Here is a 20,529-nt window from a genome sequence, read left to right as displayed (position 1 = left end):
GAGTAGGGGTGGAGCCACCAAGAGATATGTACTAGTTGTTTTTCACTGTACCCCATCTCTTTCTTTTATCATCTCCCTCTCACATTATCGTTCGCTCTCTTTCCCTCTCTATTGATTTATTATACTAATGAAGCAGAGGTCAGGACCTGGCATAAATAGACTATGAACTGCTCATATTGGGAAGGTCCCCACCACCCCCACTTACACATACTGATGACAGTTATTGAGTAAACTGGTCGGAGGGTGGGCCTGGCCCATAACTCCAACTGAAAGCACTATCTGTACTGAACAGAAGCAATAACACCTGGCCATTAGTTCTAATGATGGAGTCAAAACACACACAAACACTCAGTGTTAATTCAATCCAGCTATAAAGTCAGCCAGTCATTATCACAAAATAAACCAGACAGGATGATAAACCCAGGTCCCTGATACAAAGAGAACGTGAAGTGATATGAGAGATATTAAATTGACACAGCTATGTAAGAGATTGCCAGGGACAACAGTCAGTTATACAGTTTAACAGTCATTATATAAAAATATTTGACTAGAGAATGCTGCGATTGGCTGATCAGAATCAAGTATTCAGCAACTAAAATGGAAATAATTTTTTTTTTTTTCAACAGAAATCTGTTTGTGTGAAATGTGTAATATTTGTATAATATTTTTATGTTTTTATTGTATTGTGTCTATTACAATAATATTGCTTTAACTGCATAGGAAGGATCTGTAAGATATTTTCATATTTTTGAAAGATGTCTCGTGCTCACTAAGGATACATTTATTTGATAGAAAATACAGTAAAAACATTAATATTGTGAAATATTATTACAATTTAAAAAACAGTTTTCGATTTCATTTTTTTAATAAATGTTTTGTAACATTATAAAAGTCACTTTAGATCAATTTAATGCAGTCCTGCTGAATAAATATATTAAACATTTGAACAGTACTGTATATGGTTAGAGAACATGATTTAATTTTTTTAAATTTAAATTACAAAGCCAGACAAACCAGAAAACATCACAAGCTGACTTTGATGATGGGCCTAAATGTGATACGTTTTTTTAATAGTTACTTATACAACAAAAATATTAATAGCAAAAAGCTACCAATATGTATGATATTTGTAAATAAAATGGTTTTATTTCAGAGAAATTTGGAAAATAATTAGTAGTTCAGTTTTACAATATGATATGTCACAAAGCTTTTGTATCTGGTGTAAGGTCATTCTAGGCTTCAAGATCATTCTAGTTCGAGGTGGAAAAAAAAAAAAAAAAAGAACACTCCAACATGTGCATCTAAAACTGTCCTACACACATGCTCCAATGAGTTCACATAAGGTTATAGACATGCTATGAAGTCTATAATTGTCAAAAGCAAGCTAACAGTGTTTAGCTGTTTATCATACCACATCATACTTAACTAGTGCCACTGCATAACACAATTCATAGCTGACAAATATATCAGTCAAGCCATTTGCTAACACATTAGGTACCTAGCAGGCTCTTTTGTCTTTACACTGATTTATACTGCTGTTCGTGAGAGAGACAAATATTGCACTATTGTTTTGTTAGGTTCTTCCCTAAATGTGTTAAGTGTCTTCTTTTGTGTCTCATGCAATATCTTTCAGCAACTGCTGCAAACTTGCTAAAACAACCAATGTAAGGCCCACCATGTGGCCATGGGTTAGATATTAACCTTCAATTTTTAAATAATATAAAAAATGAATGTCACATGAACATCTCAAGACCATCAGACAGCTGACCACACAGCCTACATGCAGACAGAGAGGATGGCGGCAGGTGACACTGCTGTGGAAACCTCAACTAAAAATACAGCATATCCAGACATACCGATAATAATGTCATGACTGGTGTCTTCAAAATGGCTTTGTCTGCCTAAAAAAAACACAAAACAATACACACACACACAGACACGCGAACAGGACTGTTGTTCGTGAGAGAGACAAATATTGCACGATTGTTTTGTTAGGTTCTTCCCCAAATGTGTACAACACGTTAGCGAGTGACTCAGTGCCACCGCTGGCACACATATTGCTAAATCAGGGTTAGAGGTGGGTCACTGATTCAAACCTGTCCTAAGAGCCACCCGCTTGGCAGAGCAATCCAGCCATACCTTGCCAGGCTAAACATTCAAAATGTCATACCAGTTTTTTTGTGTGCTTGAACTGGTGCAGATCTGTCAAGCTAATGCCAGTTTTTTAGTTCTGTAGATAAAGAAATACAGATGAGGGCCTGAGGTAAAAAACTTATGCTGATTAGCAAAAACAAATGTGCTACTTAAAAAAAAATAAGTAAATAAATATAAATAATTTATATGTTCATTTTTATTAAATTATTAATATTAGTAAGTAAAACAAAAATAATTATATAAATTATTAATACCTTTTTAATAAAATTAAAAGTGCTACTTAACTTACATTTATAAAAATAAAAAATAATGCAATATGCTTAGTAATACATATTAATATTTATTTTATTAATTAAATTATTAATATTGTAAAAGTAAAACAAAAATAAGTATAAATTATTGATAATTTTTAAATTAAATGTGCTACTTAACACCCTCATTAGATTTTTTAAATATAAAATTAATATTTAATAAATATTATTTTTATTTATTTTATATGTTTTAATATTTAAAAAACAAAACAAAAACATACTTATATTAAATATTTATATTTTTTACTCCACAATCTCACTATTTTTTAAGTAGAGACACTACACAAGTTTAATTCTGTTACGGATACAACCAAAAGACTGATTTTTCTAAGAATAAACTTCGTACCAAAGTACCAGCACTCTGATATCCCTAGTATATACTTTAAGAATGTGTGTGTTTTATCAGGGAGGTGGAAAATGCCAAGGGTCCAGAGGGAGACATTAACATGGCTAACATTCAGGTTATGAAATTGATAGCCCTGTTTTCTGTTCTTCCTTTCACTCCTCACTGTCTCTCCCTATCTCTCTCTAAAGCCAGGCACGTCATCTCTCACTCCTTTCAGACCTTTTTAATCAGCTTCTAAATATTCCACCTCTCAAAGTTTACTTATGAATGAGATTGTCCTTTCATCTTTGTTGAATTCCTTTTTCAACTTCTCACAGCTTCAGTTATCATAGTGATCTGTTGCTTCCAGACATGCCAAGTTGTTTGGGTTCCAATTTATGTAAATTTTTACCTGAGAAAGGCTAAGCATGACATAACCATCAAAGAAAGCTTTTCAAGGTTTCCACAGCATCTATTAGAAGACCCTCTGAGATGCTTGAACAGTGAGACCTGCATCACATCACAACAAAGAAGATGATACTTAGATGGATGAGTGACGTGTGTTGAATCCGCAAGCATGAAAAGCCTGTTACACTGTTGCATTAACTGGAGACTCATACTAACCCCAATACACAATGTAAACACTGAAATGTAATCTCAGCATTCCTCAAGAGGCACGTTCCTTCACCCACATTTGGCCAAGGATTGTGCCTCATGCCAAACCTTAGAACTAGAGGTCGACCGATATATCGGTCGGCCGATATATCGGGCCGATATTTGTCTTTTTTTAATATATCGGCATCGGCCGATATCCGTGTTTAGTAGCGCCGATTTAAAGCCAGGCACGTCCGCGGGCAGCCCTGTGTTATTGGTGCGGTGGAATGTGCTGCTGCCGCATGTGAATTGAAACTTTTGGAAGATTCAACAACAGTCCTGGGAGATAAAGGTAGCCTAAGGCTTAAATTCTGATATTTCAAAGTCATTTGGCCATATATTTACTATATATTACTAGTAAACTATGAAGTGTTGCTTCACTTAGTGAAAGAAACAACGGATAGCATAGAACCGTCGGGAACTGGCATAATGCTACAGCTGGTTGAAGGTTCGCTTACTTGTAGTTAACTTTAAGGACTGTAGTCCAAAACTACCAGCAGCTTGCTTGCTAACATATTAGCCCCAATGTTATAAGTTCTGTTTTATTTTTCCTGTATCGGAGTCAGAGAATTTCACTCTGTGCTTGGGGCAGCTCTGACAAACACTGCAGCGTGATTGAGGGCTACGTTACTCCGACAAATATTGTCAATATTAAGAGGATTTGGCATTTCCAATTAATGTAAGCCTGTTACATTCTTCTAGTCTATTATTATTACTATTAGGTAAGCTACTTTTATTATTAAATTAATATTACAATAAATTTGCCCCGCAATAATTTCACAGCGCATCACCGCATAACTGACGTGCTGTGAGGATAATAAAAGATTAGGATATCAGCTCCTCTTTGAAAATGTTTTAAACATTTTTTAGGTCTATTATACAATGAATTAGACCTATAATTAAAATTATTAACAGTCTATAATATTTCCTAACACTGCAGTCATAAATGAAAATTAAGAGCAGCTTTAGGCTACTTCACCAACTTTATAAAAAAAAACAAAAAAACAAAAAAAACACGCTGTTTAACACGAAATACTATTCTTCTCATTTTTTTCACTATATGTACGGGCCACAAAGGAAATTATGGAATAAATTAAGACAGTTATATACCGTTATCAGCATATTATGTTGAAATTCGTCTCTGAGAGAAAATGCTCCGTTAATGCAGCGTCAGGCAGCTCCGTCACTTTTACTTTCACTTTGAATACTGACCGAGGTTAAGCTTTTACCGGCATAACTTTTCCGCAAAGTTTGCACGTTGCTTCTTGTGTGATATCCATTGGCTCCCCTTCTTGGTTGAACCTTCCTTCGGGTGGCCTCGGACTTTCGGCTCGCGGGGGGCCCCGCGGATCTGCGCTACGCCACTGCGCAGAAGTGTATGACATTTGTTCGGAAGCATGGTTTGATGCAGACAATAGCCGGGTTTCCATCCAACTTTGCATTAATGAAAATTCAGCTCAAGAATATGCGCATCTGCGTGTGTTTCCATCAACTGTGTAATGCGAATAAAAATGGACATCAGCCTAATAAAGTGATGTGTTCCGACCAATGACTATATATATATATATATATGTCGCACAGTTATTATCCTCATTAAACCTGTTTAACGTTAACCGTCAAGAATGTCAGAAATCACTAAGAGTTTAGCACTGTCTTTGCATACAAGGCTGTGCAACATGACAAAGTTTTTAATTGATTTTTATTTATAAAGTTGTATTTATTTTATTTAAATGTATATTTAAGTTTACATTTATGTTCCAACAAACTTGAAAAATTCAGCTTGATAAATGCTCTAAAACTTATGTAAATCAAGTCAGTGTTCAATAAATGATGTTAAGTTTAGAAATGTTGGGCATCCACTTATTATTAGTGTGACATTTTAGCATGCAAATGAAGGGGAAAACTTCAAGATATCGGCCCTAAATCTAGAGCTCAAATACTGGGATCAAGGCAGATGTTACTTTATAAAAAAAAAAAAAAAAAAAAAAAAAGACTCTCTGGAGAGAATGCTTCATGAACACTACTATGCAATAAAGTTTAATGGTCAATTTTATTATTTTTAGGCTTTGACTCAAAGACCCTGAAATCTCCAAACAGATTTTTTCTTCTACTTTGCCTGGTAACACAGTTTATTTCTGTTCTCTATTTCACATCCCTCTGATTTCCGTTTTTTTTTTTTACCCTATGACATTCTTATGCTCTATAACAACACAAAAAAACTGTTCATTTCTGCAGGAGTAATGCCACTTCCTTTTTGGGTCTGGTTACACGTGGGTTCTGTGGCACGTGTGGCTGTGGCTCACGTTGCACATTTTACTTTGCAGAAATCCTGCATATAAAATGTAATATACATACATTTTATATGACCCCCACACACACGTGCAAAAAAAAAAAAAAAACACTTTTGGTGCCCCGGATGTGGCCATAATGGAAGCTGAGAACTTCTCAAGGTGCTTTGCTTCATCAGGTTTGTGGTCATTTGACACAAGTGATGATGCACTAAAATGTCCTGTAAAGAACTGTGCTGACTGGAGTCTCCAAATTCAATGAAATTAAACAGCAGCTGCCATTTTCAAGGTTACATCAATTTATGTCTTTGAGAAAGAAAGAAGATGTTTATTTCAATAAACTGTATCAGTTACTCTCATAGAAACACAAAGGACACTTTAAATGTGAAAAATTCATTCAGAAGCACTAAGATGATGGAGATGCTTACATCTATAAAAACTAAATTACACCTGTCTGTGTTTAACGTGCACTTCACAGATCATATGAAACACTTCATTTGTGGTTTTATAAATGGATGGCTAATCACAGTGAGGTACTTCTCAGGACAATAAAAGTGTCCAGAACCTGTTGATGATGTGCTTTAAAAAAAAAAAAAAAAAAAAAAGTGAAACAGTGGTTTTCTCTTCTAAATGAACAGTTGTGAAAGCTCTCATTAAGCTCTTTACAGAGTACACACATACACACATACATTCATATCCAGAAGCTCCAAATATAACTTTTATTGTATTAAAAAAAATCTAAATCTAAGCTGAAACTAAGGGTAAGTTTACATGACAATGACATACTGTAAACGGAATTTTTTCTTTTGTGTTTTTCGCGTACAGACAACAGCGTTGTCAAAACCATCCCTGTTCACACGGATCCGTGAAACTAAAAGTGACTAAAAACGCTGTATTATGCATGCCAGACCAGTAGGTGGCGATGTCCATTTGTAAAGAAACACTACGCGCCTATAGACTGAACAAGTAATACGTATGCAGTCACTGTTTTGACAAATTCGCATTTTTGTAGTTTACACGGAGATGATAACGGTATCATTTTCAACAACTTTCACTTTGAATCCTGTTTTCAAAAGTTTGCATTTTCAGGCCCCCAAAACACGGTGGTCATGTAAATGACGGCCAAAACGCATAAAATGTTATCATCATGTAAACAGGCCCTAAGTTTTCCGATCTTTATACTTTTAACTGGATAAATGGTCCCAATACCCCCTCCTGGTAGATGCTGTAACTACCATTCAAAGTTAGCTCTGTATTCAGACTAAATAACATTTGCAAGCTTAATATTACATTATAGTACAGTAGATGTTTTACCAATGTCTATTTCTTGTTTGGAGGGCTCTTAAAAGCATTAAATGGATATATATTTTTTCCTTTGCCTTTGACATCACAGGATAGTCACTAGTGAAGGCCTTGCTAATCAATGTTGTCATGACATCATTGTCCTGCAAGTTATGGGCAGCTAAAAATCAACTGCTAGTGAGATGAATGGGAATGTTAATGGTATTATAGACATACATTTAGAAACCTAATCCTGATCCTTGTCTTGACACCAGGTGTAAAGAAATAAAACAGCTCTGCAAACATTTAGGTCAAGTGGTGGAAATTTCCGCTGTATCAAGCTCAACGCAGTCGAGTTAGTCTGTGGCTATATAATGAGGTAATGGTGCCCTCTGGTGTTCATAATTTTACACTATGGGAAAAACTTGATGTTGTGGTAACTCACCAGATTACCACAGTATTGTCACAGAGTGTCCAACTGCCAAACACAGCTTTTATATAACATGCATGACGTGATTTAAATGCCATTTTGAGTAAAAGTCAACACTGTTGCATGCATTTGACGTAACCTTAAAAAAATAGGTCTCCTCCCTGACCATGGGGACTAAATCCTGATTCCAAAACTAACTATAATATGTAAAAGTTTGAAATTATTCCCAAATCATATCCTGTATGGATCCATGTGCACAGCTTTACATGCATTCATCCATATTAATCAACAACAGATGGGCTGTAATCTGATCCTTATATGCAACATAACATCCAACACACTCAAAAATTTTGTTCCCTTGCTTTGTCCTCATCTTTCTGCTGTCTCCAACTTTCACATTAGTAGCTTTGCCATCAACAGATTCTGCAAATTGTCCGCAGCACTTTCCTCATCCGACTTATTTCATGAGGTGTTTGTGCAGATCAACAGAAGAGGCATTAACAGCACTCTCATAAAAGCATTAACAACGCTCACAACACTCCCAGACCGAACCCGCAGGGAAGAGAAAATGTCACATACACACACCGACTTAGAAGCCAATGTGTTAACTGTGTGATGTTATGTTGTGTACTGAGTGTTTGGGGGGCGGGTGTCTTTCATTCCATTTTCCATCCAAATAAGACTTGTTTTTTTGGACCCAGGCCATTTTTCACATCCAAATAGGCGTCATACCTCTAGGTCAGAACCATTTCTCAATTCCTAGAGTTGAGAGAGGATTCTAAGGATTTCACCCTCCCCTCAGCACAGTTACCACAAACAAGTTCCCCTCCCCAATCGTGGGGTTGTTGTTCTCCAGAGCTCTATGCTGTCATGATAGCCCCCTTTCTGAATAGGAGTGAAAACAGTCTGCAGATAGTTTTCCACTCATTTTCTTTCAATCTCTCTATGGTAAAGTATAAATAAAGTGCCTATTTATTCTTTCCTTTTCTCCACACTTAACCCACTATTGCACAATGCTGCCTCAGGGTGACAAACCCATTTTCTTCAGTCACATAGTGCATATAAATGGCAATAAAATGGTTAATAATGAAGGGAAGACTTACAATAAAAAGCTTTTTTTCAAACTTTCCTGATGGCTATGTTAAAGTTTTTCTTTTCTGGCCATGGTACACTGTTAAGGGGAAGTTTTGCTCTGGAGATTTGCTTTGAGAAAAGCTTTTTTTAAACCATCATAAATATGATTTACATTTTTTAGTAAGTAAACTTAATTTTAAAACATTTAGAGTCATATAAATGACATGTTACACAGAAATGTGTGTGTTTCATAGAAGCAACAGTGCCAAAGTGGAATGGATATGAAAAATATCCTTTAAGCATCTTCCTTTTTAATCATTAATTAACATTTAAATAAAATGTTAAATTATGAGCCGATACTATACGTTTCCATCATGCAGCAATAAAGGCCCATTCACACCAAGGATGATAACTATATGAAAATATGGAAGTTCACACCACACCATACTTGTTCTAAAGCCACTTCTTGGTTGTCTTTGCAATTTAGGCAGGAGCATTGTCTTGTTGAAAAATAACATCTGATCATTTTCTCTTTAGATATCAACTTTTCATTTGTGGGAAGCAAGCCATTCTGCAACTCCAAAGCATTAAACGACTTTTCACAGTGAAGTAGATCAACAATACCAGCAGCTAAAAAGGCTCTCCACACAATGTCACCTCTTCCTCCATGCTTCACTGTGGTAGAAATGCATTTATTTTTATATTACCATGCAACTATTTTCATTGTGATTCATCACTCCACACACAATTTCCGATATTCTGCCAAAAACTTCTGCCAAAAACTTCTGTCTTTGATGTTTTTCTGAGACAGCAATGGCTTTTTAAGCAGTGCGTTCGCTTAAATTTAGTTTCTAATTTCCTGACCAATAATTTGTGGTTAAGACACTTAAAAGCGTAGTGTTTAGACAAGTGGTAATCAGTCTTAATTTTCCAATTCAAATTAGACCAAACTACCATTTTATGTAACTGACTTTGAAAAGTCAGGACTAGTCTTGAAGAAAAAAACAGAAGTTTTAAGACTAGTCTAAGCAGTTGATGCAACCCGCCACAGGAGTGTAACCTTAAAATTACTAGCACTCAGCTCACTAAACTGGTGCCAAATGCCATGGTGACATCCAGCTACCACACACATCCAATCCACATGACCCTCACAAGGCCCACAGCTAATTTAAGACCCAAGGGAAGGAATCATTTTCAAAGCCTGGGTGGACAACAAATACACTCCTTTACACCTTTTTATAACATGTCCTAATGTCTATATAATATAAAACTTTAGCCCAAGTACACTGTAATGTAATATTATTCTAGAAGGCTTGGCATCTTTCTTTCAGGCTAATATCTAATGGGGTAAAACACATTTACTTGATAAATATGGGAACACAAATATATATATATATTATTTGTCAAATCCTCTTTGTGTAGATCATTTGCAAAGTTGAGTACTTGTGAATTTCTCATTCACGACTAGCATCACATCTAAATGAGAAACGTGACACTATGAGCCATAACGAACAAAACACAGGCCTTAGGAAATCTTATATAATTTCTAAACTCCTTTCAAACAAGTGGACTGACACTGACCTAGATCTGCCTCTCTATCCACAGCTTCTCAGGGCTTATCGCTGCAGAAACATGCATTAGTGCACACATACATAAACACACTCTCACAACAATGCCCAAGTCACTCAGGTGCGAATGCGATGCACAACCAGAGGACGCATCCTGTTAGTGTATTATCAAGCAAGTGGGCTGCACCATCCACAATGACAATAAAGATGCCATGCTACATCAGTAATCATTTTTCTTGGATTACTGCTTTCTGAGGTCACATCCTGAGTGTGTCTATGCCTGCCGGCATTTGTGTGGTGCTCACTGGATCAAAGGTCAATTTTATTTTTTTCTCTCTGCTGCTGTGACCTCATTTGTCACAGCCCCTTGAATCCCATAATTCCAGATATCAGAGCAGACGGCTTACCGCTGATACAGTAAGCAGAAAAGGTCAAAAGGTCAACACAAAACAAGGGAGGAACATCCTGTCATGTAACAAACCACAACACAAAACAAGCATCTAAAATAGAGGGCTTTTTAAACAGAATAGGAAGAGACTATGTATTCGCTTTACAGTGTATATACAGTATATATATATATATATATATATATATATATATATATATAGTTCAGACATGAAACTCTAGTGGGTGCTGACAGGTCCTTTACATGCAATCTGCAAGCAATCACATCATTACCACATGGCACAAGCTGATTGGCCTATGCTGATCCTGCAGCATGTTATCAGAGCTCTTCTGAAACCCTCCACCTCCCCCAGCTCCACCTGCCTAGATCTGCTACAGGATTTATGTATGTTTATTTATGCAGCAGCAGCATATCTTACATGCTTACAGTAGTGTGTCTGTGTATCTATTAGCAGTATTAAGTCCATACTTGATCTGCAGCAATGGCAGAAATACTCAACAGTAACAGCAGCATAGCAGATCTAGTCCACGAAGACCAAATACATTAACATTGTCATATTCAATAACAGGCTAAAACTATTCAAAGAGTTGTCATGATTGAAATATCTATATCTATTTTTTTTTTTTTCACTAGTAGAGTTTCAATTACGATTTCATATATTCTGTCCTAATACATTAAACCAAACTGATTCTCACAGACCATTATAATAAATATCATCATACGCAAAACCATTCAGTCAGAATATCCTTGATCTAAAGTCTTTATCAGTGTCCATGTGTATGTGTCTTTGCATATTTTTGCCATGGACACAGTGGAGTGACATTCTGGGTTAATTAATCACACATCTGTGTTAATTACCAAAGTTGCTGATCCTGAAAAAATAACACCAACAAAGCAAACTGCAACAACTACATGCTAATATTCTGACATCAAAAGATTCCTCTCTGTTTTTCTGATGGAAAACTTTTGGGAAATCGATACTCTCCTTCTCTCTTTAGGAATACAGAAAAATAAATAGTGATAGCAAATAGCATTCAATGTACAGAGGCCAAATGGATTTACATACTCTGGTAAACCTTTCAGCATCATTTACGAGTAAGGAGAGTTCCTGATCCTCTTTTACCCCTCCACTGAACTCTGTGACACTAAAGGCCTCAAATACTGTAAGAAATGACCTGGTCCCCTAGCTCCCTTAACCCGGGCAGAGCTATTTTAAGCTGCGGCGCACATACAATCCCACATAAACAAACACATACTTGTGTAAACAACAAACATAGTAACTGCTACACTTCACCTCATCATATCTTGCCTATCGGCAATCTCAAAATATCTTGCTTCAGTTCTCTTGCAGTCTTTACTTACAAGCTACAGGCTTATATAATAATGTTAGTATGGTGTGAAATTAAATGAAAAACAACATAGGAACACAGGGGAACATTATTAATGTCAGAGCCAAACCCAAAAATCCTACTTCATTATTACTTGCACACTGCCTTTTAAGAATAAATGGTCCTTCAAGGGTTCCCACACTTTCATGATTTTTCCATGACTTTTCCAGTGGTTTGTGATGAATGGATAAGGATTTTCAAAACAAAAAAAGCATTTTATAGAAATCACACTGAGTTAATATTCAGGCAAAAATAAATACTTTAGAAGCATAAACATAAAATTAACTATCAAAATGTCCATGACTTGTCAAGTCAACCTTTAAAATTCACTGATAATTCCAGGTTTTCCATGATGTGGGAACTCTGGTCATCATATTAGTTGAAAATATTAAAGTTAAATCACTGATATGCATTTTAAAATAAGATTGTAACAGAACTGAAGCTAAATTTTTTTTTTTTTTTTAAATTGTATATGAAAGATTAAATTATGCTTTTTGTTATCTAAGCAACTTTTTTGTAAATTCATTTAGATAAAGAAATGACTCTCTTTCCAACAGTTTCCACCCATATCATTTATACAGCAGGTTATAAATGCATTGGGCTTGATGTGGTGCAATTATACACCAACATATTATTTGCAAGACACATAGACACATTATGTGAAGACACATAGAATATGTAGAGAATATGGTATTGTTGAACATATAATTAATATAATCTTAACTTTTAACTCAATAATTACTATAATACCTACCTGAACCCTCTGGAGCAAACATATGCATTTCTCCCTGACGTCTTCATAAGGACACCTTTTGGAGAGCATCAGGACATGGGCAAGAAGAGAGTTGAGATCACTGGACAGACTGTCATCCATGGCAGAAGGGGAGGAGGACTGTGGGTCCAGTATTGACCCGATGTTCTCTATTCTCTTCATCACCTCCTGGTGAATGAGCTCCATCGCTGCTTGTCTGGAGCTTGAGTCTCTACTGCCCAGAGCATCCCACCTTCCCGCAGAGTCTCTCACATCCATCACTGTAACAGTCTACTTACTATTCTTCAGTTATATACACCTGACAGACAGAGCCATGTATAAGACAAAAAAGGTGTGGCAATTATAGTCAAAACAATCCTAAACCTTTCTAACAAGCTGGCAAAGGAATTCTGCAAATCCCTCTATAAACGTTCCATATTCTGCTAATATTAACAGACTTGCAAATGCGTGTGCATGTCTTAGCAGGCATTGTGTGTATATAATGTGGTGAATTAAACAAAAGTTGTAATGTTTTTTGTGTGTGTGTGTGTGTTTTCTGTTCTTTAAACAGAAGGACTGAGTCAATTTCAAATGTGTTGGCATATAATTATTATAGTTTTCTATAAAAATTTCAAAAAAAAAAAAAAAAAAACCACTGAGTATAATACAGTAAACACTGTAAAAAACAAAACAAAAAAAACCGTTGAATGACGTTCAATCAAGTTATGTTATTCAGCAACTTCCAAATACATAAGGTTACATTATTAATAAAACCACACGTGTGGTTAGTAATTATTAAGCGCGTTGTATTTATATTTGTGCAAAACATGTCAGATGAAAATACTTACTAAATTCACATTCTCTCTAGTCGTCCCTGCTGCCGTTGAATGAAACCTTCCTGCGCTCTAGCTCTTCAGTCAATTTTCAGTCCTTTGCACAGCGGCTTGAGTTAACAATTGATTGACAGGTACAATAGTCCAATAGTGTTCTAGAAAAAAACAATTGGGCGGAGACATACTCACCACGCACCAATTCAATGATTAGAAAGGCGTTCCTGTCAGAACGCGCCTCCCAGTTCTAATAAAACGGGAATTGTAGTTTAGACGCTCGTTAATCTCAACGTTCTCATGGTGGCGCAAATGCAGCATAGAACTACAAATACCAAGTTCCACAAAAAAACATCGGTAACTGCAGGGGCCCCGCCACCACTTGTTTATCTCAAAACCCTTATGATTAATGCAAAGCTTTCACCAGATATTCATATATCTTATTCAATGAAAATATGTTAACTAATCTCTAAAAAAACAGAATAGAATTTCAGAAAAAAAACAGAACAGAATTTCATTACTCCTAGCCTATTGTATAAGAAATGCACTCCTCTTTGTGTCAAAGTTCCTCTGTATAAAGGCATCCTCAATAAAAAAACAGGACTAGAAAACAAGTAGATTTTTTGTCAGCCTAATACAGAAATAATTGTAAGATAAGTGTCAATTTGTAAATTTATTTTTTTGAAATGTAATAACATAAGCCCTGAAGTTGTGTCTGAGCCTGTAAAATTCTAGCATTGTCAAATCTATCTATCTGTCTGTCTGCCTATCTATCTATCTATCTATCTATCTATCTATCTATCTATCTATCGTTTTCTTTTTTAACAACAGTATTTGTCTTGAATGTAGAAGCTGTGGTCATTGTGTGCATGCGGAACCACTGAGGGCGGTAAAAGAAGAGGGAAATTTGAAACTGGGCGGCGCTGTCGGCTACAGCTGTTAACATGGTGATACTAACAGCTAATTCATATGTACCTAGATGAATACATCATTTTTTCTTATGTGAATAAACGAAGAAACTGATTCATAATGGATCACTTAGGAGATCAGGTATACTCTATGTCTTATTGAGGTTGTTAATCTTAGCGATATTTACGTTGACGTTTCACAGTCGTTAGCCTCATTAGCTTATTTTTGTATTGAGCAGCCTCGAGTAGCAGTTTTGGGTTCGTTACGCATTTATGCAGCCTAGATTAAAGCTCTCTAGGCTTTGACACAGCCATTAAACTATTTATTCAGGGCATTTATATCATTTGACTGTACTATATCAGTTTATACAAAAGTGTGGCTAACATGCTATTTTGTAAATGATTTTTTTAAGATGTTGACTCAGTGTAGCTATCTGTATTATTATCTTTTCACAAAGTGTTTGTTTTTTGCTAATCTTCTAATTACTTACGAATTTCAGAGTTTAAACCTGGACTCCCCATCTAAACAGAGTTATGTTGGCAGTTATTACCAGCCTCCAGAGACGTTGTCAAGGCCCCTGTACATGAACACAGTCACAGATCCACTGGACAGAAAGAGCTCAGGTGTACAGGACATCAGCCCACAGATTTATCAAAGAGTACCTGATGCTGGAAGTAGAGGTAAATTGAGTTGCTGTATGCAGATATTTAAGAGCAAATATACAAGTTTCCAAACAACATTTCCTGCACTTGAGAAGCAGTGATAGCAGCCCTGAAAACACTGCAGGAGAAGATGCGACGCTTGGAGCTGGAGAGAGTTCAGGCAGAGAGGAACATCCAACAATTTTCTCATGCTGCTCGACACCAGGCAGATGCAATTGCAAAGAGAGAACCAGAGAACAGCACACGAGATAATCACTCCACACAGAGGAAAGGTAACAGAAAGTGTTAAACAGCAGTTATTAATCTATTCTCAAAGTTTTTGGAAAGTCAAATACAAAATTAGTATGTACTAAGTCTCTGTTCCTTTTTTTTTTTTTTTAGAGCTGGTTTCAAAAGTTCATTCTGCAGAAACACGTTGCTCTCTGCTGGAAAAACAGCTTGACTATATGAGGAAAATGGTGGAGTGTGCAGAGAGAGACAGAATCGCTCACACAGACAGACAGGTGAGCAGGCAGACAAAAGCTTAAATATGCTGTCAGTTCTCATCTGAAAAATACATTTTGAGTACAACTTATGAATTTTTCAATGCCCCTTTTTATCTCTCTCTTTTTTTTCCTTTTTCACAACTCTAATTGGTCTGTAGGACTCTCTTTGCAAGGAGAGCAAACATACAGACCCACAAATGCAGGCGCAGCTCAATAAATTGGAAAGACTGGAAAAGGAGTATCTCAAACTCACTAGTACACAGTCTATGGCTGAGGTACGCACATATATATTATATTCATGATATAATGATAAAAATACATCTCTCATGCTCACCAAGGCTACATTTATTTAATTAAAAATACAGTAAAAACAGAAATATTGTGAAATATTATTACAATTTAAAATAATAGTTTTCTATTTTAATAAATTTAAAATGTAATTCATTCCTGGGATGACAAATCTAAATTTTCAGCATCATTACTCCGGTCTTCAGTGTCACATGATCCTTCAGAAATCATTCTAATATACTGATTTGCTGCTAAAGAAACATTTATTATTAATAATATTATCAATGTTGAAACCAGTTTTTGCTGCTTAACATTTTGTGAAAACATTTGTGATTTAAAAAATAATAATTTTTATTAATAAGAAATTAATACTTTTATTAATTAAGGAGACATTAAATTTATCAAAAGTGACAGTGAAGACATTTATAATGTTACAAAAGATTTCTATTTAATAAATGCTTTAATAAATTTAATGCAAATAAATACTGTTCATTGAACTTTCTATTAATCAAAGAATCCTGAAAAAAGTATCACCATTTCCACAAAAATGTTAAGCAGCACAACTGTTTTCAACATTGATAATAATAAGAAATGTTACCTCAGCACCAAATCATCATATTAGAATGATTTCTGAAGGGTCATGTGACACTGAAGACTGGAGTAATGATGCTGAAAATTCAGTTTTGCCATCAAAGGAATAAATTACATTTTAAAATATATTCAAATAATTTGTAATAATATTTGTGCAATATTACTGTTTTTACTGTATTTTTGAATAAATGCAGTCTTGGTGAGCATAAGAGACTTCTTTCAAAAACATTAAAAATTGTAATGTTTCCAAGTTTTTGACAGATACTGTATATAGGACACAGTTTTCTTTTTTTGACCTGTTGTGATGTCTTTTGTCTACAGAGGAAGATTGAGCTCTTAGAACAGAAACTTTTAGAGGAGGAACATGAACGCAAACTTGTGCAGGAGAAAGCAGAGAAGGTAAAACAAAAAAGACGTAAACTTTCTCAAAAAATAGATTTATGAATCATGTTAACTTTTCCCTAAACATCTTTCATTAAAAAAGCTTTCATTTCATCTCTTTGACTTTCATCAGTTGGAGCGAGAGCTTGAAAACAATCTCCTCTCTCTTTCTGTTGCGACTCAACCTAAAGGCAAGAAAAAGAAAGGCAAGGCCTCTTGCAAGGTAAAAAAAAAAATGCTCTGCAGTAATGCATTGTGAGCACTAGGTGGAAGTATATTTACAGAACAGAATACTATTAAAGTATTCTTTAGTGAGTGGTGTTAATGGTGGTGTTTTTTTCTTTCATATTATGTCAGAAGTCCCCTTCAGTGAAGGTGGAAACTGCCCAAACTCCTAAAGCTAAACGCCTCCCATTCGTGGCTGGAACAGTGAGTATGAGCTCACCCTGACACAACATTAATTTTTATGATTTACAGTTTTAATCATATACAGTGGAGTCCAAAACGTCTAAAATTACTTATAAAAATGCATATATATAGAGAAATCCATGACTGTTTAAAGGTTTGGGGTCAGTAAGGTGTTTTTATTTTTTATTCTTTCAATCAACACAAACTCAGCACACCTGAGTAAACGATAGGTGCGTAGGAAAAAATCAAACAAATTTTTTCAAAGTTTCTTGAGCAGCAATTCACCATATTAGAATAACTTCTGAAGGATCACGTGACACTAAAGACTGGTAATTAATGTTCATTTTCTCTCTGTCAGTCGACCAGTCCCAGCCACTCAGTCAATGCCAATGTTCAGAGTGTGTTGCATATGATGAAGCACAGAAACCCACGGTTGTGTGAGAGAGTGAGCGCTCTGCAGAAGTCATGTCCTCAGAACCAGCGGGTCCATCGCAGGCCTTCGTCCTCCCCCAGCAAGGCAGCTTCCGCAATGGGTAGCCTTTCTGAACTTCTCCTCGCCCTCCAGGATGAACTGGGCCAGATGAGCTTGTGAGTAACACCATCCTGACCATGAACAGATCAAGATTAGCTTTTGAAATGTGTTGGTGGGGAGAGCAGGACAGGATTTAAATATTGTTTGTGTGTGTGAGACAGTGAACATCAGGAGCTGGTCAAGCAGATAGACGAGACTACTAAACGAGAGCTTCGTGACGATCTGGAGCGAGAGCTGGACTGTCTGGTCAAGAGAATGGAGGAGAAAGCAGCTCAAATCTCCAAACTACGCAAACATCAGCAAACAGTGAGTCTACTTTTTTTTCTTTTTCTTTTTTTTTTTACTAATTATAGTAGCACATTACACATTCAATAGAATTTAAATAAAATGCACACAAGAACCTTGTGATCTAAGTTGCCTGTGCGCCGATTTGCAGCCAAAAAGAAGAATATGAATGGTTGCTTGCAGAAGCCATGCTTGCTGATGCTCTGTTGCAGGTCTATAGGCATTTCTCAATATCAAGTACGCAAAGTTTGGACTTGCAACCTTGGTATTTCGGACTTGTTCAGCAAGTTTGGCAAGCCATTGACTTCCATAATATTTTTTTCCTACTATACAGGAACTCGTACAGGTTTGGAACAGCTTGAGGGTGAGAAAATGATGACAGAATTTTCATTTTTGGGTGAACTATCCCTTTAAAATGGCTCACTCCCTGATCAGTGCCCTGACCACTGAACTGGGGAGCTGATTGAGATCAATAGGTCCAGATATTTAGCATGCTTAATATTTCATGGGCATTGGCGAGCATCGCGCTTCTCTCAGATCACGTCTTTGATCATACACACTACGTTAGTGTCACTCACGTGAACGAGCACCAATTTGTCTGCGATTTTCACAAAACTGTTGGCTAGTGAAAATCAGGCTAAAATCTGATTCAACTTATCAGCTCATTAGTAAAGACTTCAAGATCTCAAATGAGTGTGTCAGATAAGAGAGACATCAAAAATGTGCAGTGTTGGGGGGTACTCCAGGACCAGAGTTGGGAACCACTGCTATAGGAAACACTAGCCGGGTTTCCATTACAGATTTGCGCAAAACTTCTGCGATATTTTCTAAATGTCTGTAAAAAAAAAACTATTGAGAAATGACGGCGTTTTCATCAACTGATGTTATGGGACTAAAACGTAATTTTTTTCCTCTAGCAACAAGTCATACTAAAAATCATGGCAACGAATGTTAGTAGGTTTATGTATGTCACAGCCACTGGACTAGCCATTATTTTTTAATCGAAGGAGACATAGGCGTGTTATCCAAGCATTAATGGCAGGGAAAACCGCTTATACTTGGGAGCGGCCACGTATGAGTTGTTTCTGGGTGTTTCTTCCTCTTATCTGCTTTGAGGTCTTGATAAATTGTTTTTTTTCCTGTTGTTTAGAATCCAGTATTCACATAATTATTTTGTTTTATGAGTTTAATAAAGAACTGTCTTGTCTTCTGTCCAATCATACTTTTATGTACACCTGTAAATCCATTTCCATTAGAGTTTTGCGAAATATTCCATTTTCGAATTGCCTGAAAAACCACCTCATGCAAGTGTAACAACGTTTTTTTTGCGATATATGGGAGTTCTTGCGGAATTTCCATCGGGTGTATTCTCAATTCGCAATTTCAATTTGCACAATTTGAAGGGTAATGGAAATGCAGCTATTGATACATATCCAGCTGCTCTGCGTCTAAATGTATGTTTCTGCTCCTGTAGGTTCAGAAACTCTCCCAGCCATCCTGTAGCCCCAAGCAAAAGCCACATTGGGCCGCCAGTGTAGAGGGCAAAACCAGGGCACAGAGTGGGGTACAACCATTGCCACCGTCCCCTGTCAAAGGCTCACCCAGCACGGGACAGAAACAGAGCAGGAGCAGTCATGAGACCCTGAAGCTCCTCAGAGAGACACAGAAACTGTGCTCTAGCCTCCGCAGACAGGACATCACATGGGAGACATAGTTACATTATTCTGAAACACACATCTAGGGCTTAGAAGAGTCACTGCAGTTCAAGAGGACACTGGAACAACGCCCTCAGGAAGATCACAAAACACTGATTAATCTGCATCTAAATCCAGGAAGCCTTCATAACTTTAAATGACTTCAATGAGCTTAATTGATTTTTTTATTTCTGTTGTTCATATTTTTTATTTGAATAACAAGTTGTAAATAAAATATCTACGTTTGTTTTAAAGTGCAGACCAACTTGCCTTTTTTATCTGCAGTTTATTAGCAAGCTGATCTCAGGTCACTTTATACAATCCATTTAATTTCCGAAGCATAAAATTAAGTCCAACCCTACATTTTCCGGTTCGGTATGCTATTTCACCCAGAATAAAGCACAAAATATGAATAATAAATTTAAATTAACTTATTTTACGCAATCAGTTAAAAAAGTGTGAAAAAAATAACACCAGGAAAGGTAGTGATGGTCACAAGGGAAAAACGAGCATCCTTTGTGTGGTTTCTTATGAGATTTACAGTCAGCTGACACATTGTTTCCTCCTCTGTTTCCACAACAAAATGATCCCATTGTCAGACATCTGATCTTATTACAACCATGCTTTACACCTTGAGAAACCACAAATGTGGAAAAAAATATAAAAGAGCAAATATATAAAACGGGGAGCAAAAGCATTCTAGATGTAACCAGAAAAGATGGACTCTGTTTTGTTCCGACGGTTTTATTGGATTACGCTCTGTGACACAGTACAGATTAAATCAGTATTGCATAAACTCATTTGAATACAGGAAACACTGGCAAACACACATAGACA

General features: G+C 36.2%; 2 protein-coding genes across 3 annotated transcripts in view; one reads left to right on the top strand and one right to left on the bottom strand.

Annotated features, from left to right (window-relative positions):
- Positions 1-13,587, bottom strand: part of sesn1 (sestrin 1) — a 46,428-nt gene extending 32,841 nt beyond the window's left edge. The window contains exons 1-2 of the mRNA XM_051874403.1: positions 13,479-13,587; positions 12,634-12,949 (exon numbers count right to left, since the gene is read on the bottom strand). Coding sequence (XP_051730363.1) covers positions 12,634-12,909 — 276 coding nt within the window. The 5' untranslated portion in view covers positions 12,910-12,949; positions 13,479-13,587. The remainder of the gene's footprint in view (positions 1-12,633; positions 12,950-13,478) is intronic.
- Positions 13,588-14,276: 689 nt separating this feature from the next.
- Positions 14,277-19,946, top strand: cep57l1 (centrosomal protein 57, like 1). 2 transcript variants are annotated; one of them, XM_051874208.1, is made up of 11 exons: positions 14,277-14,404; positions 14,866-15,046; positions 15,124-15,300; positions 15,410-15,531; positions 15,672-15,788; positions 16,714-16,791; positions 16,907-16,996; positions 17,131-17,202; positions 17,540-17,769; positions 17,875-18,019; positions 19,473-19,946. In XM_051874208.1, the coding sequence occupies exons 1-11, from the start codon at positions 14,402-14,404 to the stop codon at positions 19,710-19,712; spliced, it is 1,455 nt and encodes a 484-aa protein (XP_051730168.1). In that variant the 5' UTR covers positions 14,277-14,401; the 3' UTR covers positions 19,713-19,946. The 2 variants fall into 2 exon arrangements, with proteins under 2 accessions (XP_051730168.1, XP_051730167.1); XM_051874207.1 differs by having other exon boundaries at positions 14,333-14,507.
- The last annotated feature ends 583 nt before the right edge of the window (positions 19,947-20,529 follow it).

Source organism: Ctenopharyngodon idella, chromosome 20 (genome assembly GCF_019924925.1).
Source record: "Ctenopharyngodon idella isolate HZGC_01 chromosome 20, HZGC01, whole genome shotgun sequence".
In the NCBI taxonomy this organism is placed as follows: domain Eukaryota; kingdom Metazoa; phylum Chordata; class Actinopteri; order Cypriniformes; family Xenocyprididae; genus Ctenopharyngodon; species Ctenopharyngodon idella.
The sequence above is the reverse complement of the archived record's forward strand: the minus strand, read 5'-3'. Positions and strand labels throughout refer to the sequence as shown.

Coding starts and splice junctions, on each gene's coding strand:
- cep57l1 (XM_051874207.1), top strand. CDS start 14,487: ATGGATCACTTAGGAGATCAG. Junction 15,301..15,409: donor TCACTCCACACAGAGGAAAG/GTAACAGAAAGT, acceptor TTTTTTTTTTAG/AGCTGGTTTCAAAAGTTCAT. Junction 17,203..17,539: donor TCCCATTCGTGGCTGGAACA/GTGAGTATGAGC, acceptor TCTCTCTGTCAG/TCGACCAGTCCCAGCCACTC.